General features: G+C 49.1%; 1 protein-coding gene across 1 annotated transcript in view; it reads right to left on the bottom strand.

Moving 5' to 3' along the window:
* Positions 1 to 7,851: 7,851 nt before the first annotated feature.
* Positions 7,852 to 11,251, bottom strand: part of BMERB1 (bMERB domain containing 1) — a gene marked incomplete at its 5' end in the record, with an annotated part of 118,861 nt that continues 115,461 nt past the window's right edge. Inside the window, one exon of the mRNA XM_079946023.1 lies at positions 7,852 to 9,215. Within this exon, the coding sequence (XP_079802149.1) occupies positions 9,103 to 9,215 (113 nt within the window). The 3' untranslated portion in view covers positions 7,852 to 9,102. The remainder of the gene's footprint in view (positions 9,216 to 11,251) is intronic.

Raw genomic sequence — 11,251 nt, 5'->3', positions numbered from 1 at the left:
CAGAAGGCCCAGGGAATGGAAGCCAGGAGCTATAGCTGGAGCCATACAAGGACAAAGCTGGCACGAGGGAGGTGGGATGGAGAGGTAACAAAACATGGAAAACAGGCCCAGGTGACATCGTTTGAATCCCTGGACCTGCTGGTACCCTAGACCTTGGGACATCCCAGCCCAGGAGCCGGGAAATGCCCTTATGTTTTTGCCTGTTTGGCTTCAGTTTGGGTCTTTTACAGCCAAAAAGATCTGTTAAAAACAAGTCAACAGGCACTAAATGGAGTCACTTATGCTAAGCCCCATGTCACCAAAACAAGACTTCACTACAGTTTCAGCCCTAACCAGTTGATTAGGAATCGTCATCTGCCTGATGGCCCCCTGTCATCCCCTAAAGGAAAGCGACCTTGCCATAATCTCCCTGCTGTTTGGTCTGGGGTAACTTCCTTGTCCTGTTCCCTTCTGCCTATAAAAGTCTCATTTTGTACAGTCCCTCAGAGTGTCTTTCTATCTGCTAGTTTAGATGCCACCTGATTCACTGAATAAAGCCAGTAAGACCTTTAAAGTTTATTTAGTTGAATTTTTTTTCTTAAACAAATCCCAATGCAGAGAGTTCTAGTTCCACACGGGGTACGGAGGGGGGCACTGAGACGTTCCTGCAGCCCAGGAGAGCCCTCTGGGTGGGTGGCTCCCTGCCCACATGCTACCCCCAACTCCTCCTCCAGCTCCTCTCCCTGCCACGTCTTGTTGCTGAAATGTGTCCTCCCTCAGGACAAGTCCCTCTGAAACAGGAGGAAAGGGGGCAAGGCACAACCTTTATAATAGTGACAGAGCCCAAGGATACGACATAAACTGATTAGAGCCAAATAGGTCCAAGATGGAGGATGAGTCGACTTCCACTGACTTTAAGCCTCCTCGTAACACATCAGCAAGCTAAATGACACACCCACAGCTGCCATAACAGTTCCAAGGCCAGACCATAAAGGTCAAAACGTGGGCGGTGGCCCAATTTCGGGAAATCCTCGCCCCTTCCTGAAATAGCTGGAATACTCCTCCCACTCATTAGCCTATGAAATTACCCGCTGCTATAAAAACTGACAACCCCATACCCTGGTGCCTTTCTCACCTTCCGAGATGGCCCACACTCTGTCTGTGGAGTGTGTTTCTCTCTAAATCCACTTCTTACCTATCACTTTGTCTCTCACTGGATTCTTTCTGCCACGAGACACCGAGAATCTGAGCTTCATTAAGTCCTGAGACTGGGTGTGTGACCTCAGTTAAAATATTGTGGGTTCAAGTCCCAATCTGGGTTTTGGCTGGCTTCCAGCCCCGGCCCCTGGGTCCAAGTCCCGATCTGAGTTGCACAGTTTCACCTGCACCCCAGACTCCATTAGCCGCCCCCTCCCATGTTCCCACAGCCTCTGTGCTCACCCCATGCTAGTGTGACAGAGGAAGCCCACAATTCTTCATGACAAACCAAACCTGATGCTGGGGCTTTTCCTGAGAGAGGAACCATGAGGCACGTGTATCTTATCAGGAGAGAAATGAATCATCTTTGTGGGCGGGACATGAGCCTGGAGCTGGCTGGCAGCACAGCTGAGGCTTCTCTGGAAATGCAAAGGGGATGCAAGTTGAGGTCAGTGGCGAAGGCTGGAGGGAGCTGAATTATTCGAAGAAAGTGAAAGGGAAATTGCTGGTGGAGAGGCCTGGGGATGGGGTGAGCAAGAGGGTGGCCAGTGGCAGAGCTGATGGAAATGGGAATCAAGGAGTCCAGCATCACCGGTTTGCGGGGCTGTGATGCAAATCCCCTCCCACTCCCATAATCCTTCTGGAAGGTCGGGAGACCTTGAGCAGCATGGTTTTGAAACCGAGAAGGACCCTGTGGGGCTTCTGGGCATGGAAGTCTTTCTGTCCCCTGTTTCTTGTTTGTAGGGAATAGACCCCAGCCTCCATGACCTTCCCTGAGTTCCAAAGGGCAGATTCGAACAGTTGCTAATCAAGGGAGGAACAGCCAGGAAACCACCTGAGGCAAGATTAAAGGGACCAGAGAAGCTCATCAAGATTAGGAGACCCACCACCTGAGACAAGATTAAGGGAGCGCCAGCCCTGCACACACCCTAATGTTGTCAGCAACCCCACCCTTGAACTATTGCTATAAAACTCATCAAATCCTCCTGGGTTGAGACACACAATTTTGAGAGGCACGAGCCTGCCGTGTCCCCCTTTTCCTGGCAAAGCAATAAAGCTATTTTTTTCTACTTCACCCAAAACTCTGTCTCCATGATTCGATTTGGCACCAGTGCACAGAGGCTGAGATTTCAGCATCAGTTTCTGGGGCTGAGTTCCACGTGGACTTGGCAGAAGTAGAGGGAGGGGAAAGGTGTGGGGAGGACATGAGGGCTGTAGAGAGTGGATGGGGGTGCAGTCAGGGCCAGGTGTGACTGTGGAACTATATGCCCAGGACGGTGCAGACATTGGGGAAGCACGTGGAACGGGCCTTGGCCAACATTTAGGTTACAGCCACTTTTGTCATATGGCAGCGTGTCCACGGCTCTGCTCACTATTAGCTTCACGAGGGCAGGACCCAGGTTGGACTCGCTCACCCTGCATCCCCAGCCTCCAGCCCTCCAAGAACCACAGGCAGGTTTGGGCAGCCTTTCTGTTTTTCCAGCTTCCTACATGCAGATGTAGGCAATAGTAATCCACTTCGCCCTGTGCCTTGCTCTAACCCCTCCCATGCACTGTCTCATTTACCCCCACCCACCCCCGTGGTTCTCTCCATTTCACAGATCTGGACACCTAGGCCCAGAGAGGTGAAGGAACCCCCCCAGGCTTACACAGGGAGTGGTCAATCTTAACCCTGGCAGGCTGACACCAAGCCGGAGCCCTTCCTCACTTTCTAGCTTCCCTTCCCTGCGGCTAATCCCGCTGGGCAGTTGATGCTGGTCTCCCTCCCTAGAACGTAAGGTACCCGAAGGTAGGACTGTCCTGCTCTGGTTCATCGCTGTGTTCCCTGGTACCTGCCAAGGGAGGCATTCTCGAGACACATGTAGGGAAAAGTGACTGGACATGTGCTTCTCAAACCAGCTTTCCTGAGAGTCTCGCCCCAGCCCCTGATGGCCTCCCAGCTGTCCTGAGTCTTGGCTGGTGGCCTTGGGCACGTTGTAACTGCTTCTTCTCAAGCTGCAGATGAGCTGAGTTGTTGAGCCCCTGCAGCCCAGGGCTGTCCAGCCAGCACGGAATGGAAAGGTTCATAAGAGCCTCTGTGGCTGCTGGCATGGCCATGAGTCACCTCTAATTGAGCACAGCTCAACAGGGAGTGGGGTGGTGATGCTGCTGGGATTAGAAATGAGAAATAAACACCTGGCCCTGGCTCTCACCCCAGCTCTCAGACTCGAGTCCTGGTGCTCTACCACTTACATGCTGTGTGACCTTGGGCTAGTCACTTCCCCTCTCTGAGCCTCAGTTCCCCATCTGCCACATAGGAGTGATGAGCCCTTCCTCCAGTGGGATAGAGTGTAAGGGATCACTCCCTGCCAGATGCATCTGGCTCCCACACCAGCGCCTTGCTAAAATTCTCACAGCAAGCCAATCCTGTTGCAAAGTCCTGTAGGGCCTTTTCATAAAATTCTTATGGGTACATGACCTCTGGGTCAAGTTGGATGCTGCAGCACACACCCTCCTTGACATCGCCTGGTGTTCCTTCTTCCTTCCCAGCTGCTCCTACTCAGTCTGTTCCCTTAAACGTTGGTGTGATCAAGGGTCTGAAGCTGGAGGAGCAGTGAGGAAGGAGGTGGGAGAGACACGCAGGGGCTAGATTGAGTAAGGCTTTGAAAACCAGGTCCAAGCCCCAAGACTACAAGGATGGAGGAGAAGGTGCAGGAGAGTTTTAAACTGGGAAGCAACACACCCGGATAGATTTGCACTTTAAGGAGGCCATTTTGGCTTCAAAGTGGTGCACAGGTAGATCAGAGAAAGGCTGGCAGGGAATCTGAGAAGTTCTTGGCACAAGAATAACGTGTGAAGGTCCAGGAGAGGTGCCAACAGAGAGCGTGGCCAGAAGAACCAAAAACCCAAAGAAGCTTTCTGCAGCCCCAGTTCAAAGAGGGATCCAAGCAAGCAGGGGGGATGAGACTGAGACAGAGGGAAGGGGGCATGGCACAACCTTTAAAAGAATGACAGGGCCACTGAGAATACAACATAAACTGGTTAGAACCAATTAGGCCCACGATGGCAGAAGATCTGACTTCCAGTGGACCTTGAGCCTCATCGTATGCTCATTACATTAGCATATGATAAATGATACACCCACAGGCACCATGACAGTTCCAAGGCCAAACATAAAAGGGCAAAAAGTGGGTGGTGGCCCAATTCCTGGAAAACCCTGTCCCTTTCCCCCAAAATCATTGGAATAATCCTCTCACTTATTAGCCTATGAAATTACGCAGCCCACAAAAACTAACCACCCCATATTTTGGGGCCTGTCGCCTTCTGAGGTGGCCCACACTCTGTCTATGGAGTGTGTATGTCCCTAAATAAACCAGCTTTCCCACTTAGTTCTCAGGGCAGAACTACCTGCTTGTATGCCTCCCAGGCATCCTATGTGAATAAATCTACTTCTTGCCTATCACTCTGCCTCTTGCTGAATTCCTTCTGCACTGAGACATAAAGAACCCGAGCTTCCGTAAGTCCTGACACCAGGTGAGTGATTCTAACTAAAAGACAGTAGGTTTGAGTCCCAGCCCATGGATTCAAGTCCCAATCTGAGTTTTGGCTGGATTCGAATCCCATCTAAGGTGCGATTGGGTTCGTGTCCCAATCTGAGACCAGGTGTGTAGTTTCAGGAGCCTCAAGGGAAGAAGGAATAGAGGGTTGTTTGTTAGTGGGAGGGATTTGCTTAAACACTGATGGGGAGAGGAAGGACAGTTGAGGCTACAGGAGGGGGCCGGGGGTGGGGGAGAATGAATGGCCATCCCACCACTAACTGCCCATGGCACCTTGGACCACTTCCTCATCTACAGAGTGGAAGTAATACAGTAAGAAGATAGGGCTAGGGAGTCCCCGGAGAAAGAGAACCAGGCATGGCTTTCTTGACATAAGAGAACCCATTTTGGCCTAAGCCATTTGGTGATCTAAGCCTGGCCACGATTCTTGCCCTTGAACAGGTCCCAGTCATCAATGATCTTAAGGGGACAAAAGAAGACAGGAACAGAGAAAAGACAGTTAAGCAATAGTGCAGTGATAAAGCGGAGTCCTAGTGCCTCCTCAAGGGCTATACATCACGATCTGATACAGTGCTTGAGTTCTGCAGGAACTAAGGACCCCACCCAGGTGGAGGATGGAATGATGAGGTTGACCCTCCTGACTTCAGTCAACTAAGGCTTGGACTCTGTCGACCTTGGGCCCAATTCTATGCTGAATTCTCCTCTGCTCAAGCCCCTTCATGAATATGCATGTACCTTTAGCTTAAAACCTCCCCAATTTTGCTGTTGGGGAGGCACTGCTTTGGGAAAGAACCCTGATATCCCCCTTACTTGCTGCAATAATAAATCCTTCCTTCTCCTGATCTTTGGCTTGGTTGTGTCTATTGGCTCAACACCCACCAAGAGGCAAACACAGTTTTCGGGTATCAGTAATAGGATCTGCCTTGTGGGGTTGACGTGAAGAACAGAAAAGAAAATGTGCGTACATGTTCAGTGCACAGCGATAGGCTTTCAATAAATGTTTCTCCAGTTATCATCATGTCCCCTCCCAACCAACTTCCAAAAGGAGTAAGTCTGGGGGTGTGGGACCCCGAGGCCTGCAAGGTTTCCCAGCTTTGCAGGCAGCCCTGGTGATCTGGGAGCACCTTGAATAATTACTTTCTTCTGCTCTTCTGTGAAAACCTCAATAAATGGTGGTTTATTGGCTTTAAAAAAATCAATAGGAATGGTAGGACCATAAGTTACGATGTTCCCCAGAGCTCAGTGGGTGTACTAGAGGCAGGATTTTTATGAGGGTTTTGATTTTTTTTAGCTTGTTGGAGCAGTGACTGCTGTCTAATTGGTCTGAGGTCAGGCCTTCCAGACACACGTTTTCCACCAGGAAGGGAGTGTGGCGGGCCCTTTGCAGCCTGAGTTTTTATTGCAAGAGTGGGAAGAATCTGCATAGTCAGGTTAAAAAGTGTCACCCTGAAACCGAGCAGGACCCCATGGGGCTCCTGGGCATGGAAGCCTTTCTGTCTCCTGTTTCTTGTTTGTAGGGAGTAAACCCCAGCTTCCATAACCTTCCCTGAGTTCCAAAGGCAGATTTGAACAGTTGCTAATCAGGGAAGGGAGGGGACGCAGAGACAGGGTAGGAGCAGTAAAGAAACAATAGTGCAGCCTTGGGGAAGGGTCCTGGTTCTGCCTCAAGGAATACACATAAAAATATCTTTGAGCTCTTTACAGAACTAAAACCCCCAATAAATGGAAGATGTTGTCATTCTTTATTCCAGAGAAGACCACCTGAGGCCAGATTAAAGGAACCAGAGAAGCTCATCAAGAGATTACGTGAGACCAAATTAAAGGAGTGCAGGCCCTGCACACACCCTAATTTTATCAACAACCCAACCCTAAACCATTGCTATAAAACTCCTTACCAAATTCTCCTGGGTTGTGACACAGTTTTTGAGGGCAGGAGCCCACTGCATCCCCCTTTGCCTGGCAAAGCAATAAAGCTATTCTTTTCTACTTTACCTAAAACTCTCTCTCCGAGATTTGATTCAGCACCAGTGCCTAGAGGCCGAGTTTTCAGCACCACTCCTTCCCCCAAATTCATGTCTACTTGCCATCTCAGAATGTGACCTTATTTGCAAATAGGGTCTTTGCAGAAGTTGTTATGGTAAGAATCAAGATCTGTCATCCCAGATTTAGGGTGGGCCCTAAATCCAATGACTGGTGTCCTTACAAAAAGAGAGGACCAGAGACACAGACAGAGGAGACCACGTGAAGATGGAGGTAGAGATTGGTGCAATAACAGATTGCCAGGGGCTGCCAGGAGCTGGAAGAGGCAAGGAAGCATTCTTCCCTAGAGCCTTCAGGGGGAACACTGCCCTGAGGACACTGACTTCTAGCCTCCAGAACTGTGAGAGGATCAATTTCTGTTGTTTAAAGTATGCTGGTTGAGGGAATATGTTATGGAAGCCCTAGGAAGCTCATGCAGCCTGGCTTCATGCTTGGTCTAGGGCGGTGCCCTCTGAGGCCAGATGGTGGCCCTGGCAGTGGCCTGAGGGAGCCTCTTCAGCTTCCTAATGGCAGGAAGTGTTGTGTGGGCCGAAGCTTGGACTGAAGCAGAAGCACATCAGTGACAGAGCGGGAGGGGCTGATGGTGCACTGCCCACCAGGAGGGGCCATCAAACTCAGAGGTATTTTGTGTCAACTCCAAAGCTGCTGTGACTAGAGAGACCTTCAGGTTAACTTTTGATTTACAAATATTTTTTTAAAATGTGACCCATTTAAATTAGAACCTTACTTCTAGGAGTTTGTCTTAAGGAAAAATCAGAAATTCAGATGAAGCTTTGTCCCCCCCAGATGTTTATCCTGACATAGCTTATAATACTGAAAAACTAGAAACAGCTTAATTGTCCAACACTGAGGGACTGGTTAGATAAATTACGGTATATCCACAAGATGGATTACTAGGCAGCCATTGTAAATATTAATGAAGAGTGTTTAATGTTTACAAAGAGCTTTTAATGATGTGGCAGAATGATAGTGATACTATGATAAGTGGAAAAAGAAAACTGTTATAGAATGGTACAATAGGATGCCAATCATGAAAAAAAAAATCATGCAAAAAGACAGAGAGGAAATATGCCAAAATGTCAGAGTGGCTGGAGGAATGATGGGAGTTAAAAAAACAAAAACACTTCTTTATACTTTCTGTACTTTTTAAATGATTAACTATGTACACGGGTTACTTCTATAGTCAAGAAAAAAGTAAAAACTTTAAAAATGCTGTGTACGTGGTTTCCATTTTTATTTTCTCTGATGGATGATTGCACATCAGCAAATCTTGAGTTATGCTAACTACTTAGGCCGGTCACGACACACACACACGTACAGAGAGGTCACATGGGCTGTGCCGGGCTGGCTGTAGCAAATGTACATCAAGTTACACAGGTGGAATTGTTAGGCTGGTTAAAATACACCACCGAATGATGGGACACGGTTGGGTCAGGCCGCCTCTCCTGCCTGCCATTGTTGTTTGCGGAGGTCTGTGTGTTAGGCTGGTGAGTGGCGTCCTGCTGGCACTCCGTCCATCCGGTGGCCCCCGTGGGTGGAGAGTGCCTGGGTCAGCATCTGCTCTGGGTCCCTTCTCATCTGCCCTTGCCTCGTGTTGGAGCTCCCAGCTCTCTGCTACCTCTCCCAAGTACTAGGTGTGCTCCAGCCGGGGCCCCATCCCCACTCTGCTCCACACACCTGGGACAGACGTTGCAAGGGAAGGAAGAGCCAAGATCGAACGGACACACTCCTGATACAAGCCGTGCCCAGACACAGGAGGGGAGGAAGCGGGAGACGTGACCACAACACCACACACAAGCTCAGTCTTTACAGATGGGCCCTCTGTGTCTCTAGACACATGGGCTGTGTGGAGCCCTCCAGGGCACAGCCCCTGGGAGAGGACAGATCGGGGGTGGAGCCGTTTGGGGCAGCCTGACAGCAGAACTAGGAGCGTGGATGGGGGATGTGTCCAACATGGTGCCAGACTGTTGAAAAGTCACGACTATACACACCTGGGGATCATGCCCCCTCCCAGTTCATTCCCACGGTGGGTTAGATACAGCTAGAGAGAAGTGGAGATATACTTTTTCGAGGGAGGACCTTTCCTGGCGGTTGGATAAACAGTGAGACAGACTCCTGGGTTCGGCATGCTCTGGGGAGGGCCATGCGACGGTGAGGGACTCCCTATTGCTACACTCTGTACAGGGCGGCCGGGCCCGCCCGCCGCACCCACGGCCCCTGGTGGCAGTCATGGGCTTGCCTTCAATCCCTTCCGCCTTGGAGAGCTCTTGGGCCCCGATGAAATGGGGGCTATGAAGACAAGAGGGTGGGAGGGGGTTCCCCGTGGCCCTGGGGGCACCCCATGGGGGGGCTACATGATATTGCACTGGGTGGCCCCGCAGCAATCCTTGATGAGCGCCAGCCCCGTCTTGGCTACGGTGGGCTTGCTAGGTGGGGGCTCTGCTTTCTTTTCTGCTCGGGAGCCTGCAGCAAGGTAGGAGAGCAGAGGCAGAGAGGGGAAACAGGAGAGAGAGAGAGGTGAGGTGAGGAGAGCCCTGATCATCTGCAGCCCCAGTTCCATCCCAACCCTTGCCAGGCCTTGCTTCAATATCACAGATCAGGTGGTGTGGAGAGCTGGCATGCATTGTATATGGTCCTGGTGACTGTTCCCACCTCCCTGTAGGCCCACTGGCTTTCAGTCCTTGGCTCACAACTATAGCTTTTAGCCCTTCTCCTGTTCTGTTCTCCTCACCATTGTATCTGCCAACCCCAGCACAGAGTCTGGCATTCAAGAAGTATTTGGTGAGTGGATGACAGAAATTTTGTTTAAGGCACTTTAATCTGAGGGCTCATATCTTTCAATTCTGGAAAATACACATTATCTCTTCAGATACCCTCACCTGTCACTCTCTGTTCTCTCTCCTTTTGGAATGTCTATTAAATGTAAGTTGGACCTTATTATTCTAACCTCCATGTTTCATAACTTCTTTTTCATATTTCCTATCTCTTTGTCTCTTGGTGCTGCATTCTGGGTAATTTCCTCAGCTCTGTCTTCAGTTATATGAATCCTCCCTTCAGCTATGTCTCTGTGTTTAACCCACTGAGTTTTCACTTCAGTGACAATAACTTTTTTTAAAAGGCTAATTGTTTGCTAATCTACCTATTCTTTTTTCATAGCATCTTGCTATTTCATTTTAGGTATTATTCCTTCTCATATCTCTTTAATCATTTTAAATATACTTTAGATAGTCGGTTAGTTCTGGTTCATGGGAGGACAGACATCCTCTTTGTTGCATCTACTGACTCCTCTCATGGTGGTTCAATTCTTCATTGGTTTTAAAATTTTTATTGAGAGATCATCTTCATGGGGGTTGTTTTTAATGTGTGGGCTGTGTATTATGAGAGCTGAAGGGACTCTACTGAGCAATTTTGCATTTGCTTTGCTGGGGTCCCAGAGACTTCACTGGTTTTGGATTAATTTTAATGTTTCAACTTGGGATTCCAGCACCAGATGGGTGGTGTATATTTGGACCCCACACTGGGCCTCTTGCATGTGGTGCAGGCTTGGTGTTTTGATTTCTTGCCAGAATTCTTTTTTCTATCCATAATCTTACATGGAAGGCAGGTTTCCTTGCTCCTTCTCCACAGTGTTCGGTGGAGTTTTTCTAGTTTACCTTTCATGGAAGAGACAGTCCATTGAGGATGCTGGATTTAGACAGGGACCATGTGGCTTATGATTTTAGGGGCCTGCAGAAGGGACCAGGGCCCTTCTCTTTCTTTATTCCTTCACACTGTACTACAGTGTTTTCATGGGATGTTAATGGATGGTCAGGGAAAACTGGGTTTGCTGCTTCAGTTGATAGTGGCAGCTTTTGGGTCGTGTTTTCCTAGCAAGATTTTCTGTCCCTTTTCTTCTGATAACAGCTCATGTCTCTGTGGCTACAGGAGTGGGCATGTGACACAGATCTAGCCAATCACAACTTCTGAGCCTCTTGGTGAGAGTGATGGGCCTAGGAAGTGGGAACACGATCCAAGAAAGGCCAATCAGAATCTTATATATTTAGATACCAGGAGAGAATCACTGGTGTTGCCTTGCTGCTACTAAGTTATGGTTCTAGAGTTCTGGCCCCAGGGAGAAGGCCTGTGTAGTAGGAGAAAATGAAGCTAACATGCAAAGAGGTGCCAAGATGATAAATAGAAGGAAAGCAAGGGTTCTAACAGTGTCCAGTCCCTGAAGCCCTGGTTCCCATTGCTCTTTTTCCAGTACATCCTCTTTTTTGCTAGGGCCAGTTTGAATTGGGCATCCATTTCTTATAACTTGAAGTGTGGTCTCATTGGGCCAACAAAGAGAAGGTAGTTCCTAGACAGCAGGACCCATTATCACTTTAATATGCTAATGGACATTGGAAGCCTACAAAGAGAGGGTCAAATACACAGCATCTCCCAAACTTATTTCACACAGAACCCTTTTCGCTCTGAGTATCTCGTGAGGCTAATACTCTGAGAAGTAAACTTCTGGC

The sequence above is a fragment of the Stenella coeruleoalba genome (assembly GCF_951394435.1).
Source record: "Stenella coeruleoalba genome assembly, chromosome: 15".
Taxonomy (NCBI): domain Eukaryota; kingdom Metazoa; phylum Chordata; class Mammalia; order Artiodactyla; family Delphinidae; genus Stenella; species Stenella coeruleoalba.
The sequence above is the reverse complement of the archived record's forward strand: the minus strand, read 5'-3'. Positions and strand labels throughout refer to the sequence as shown.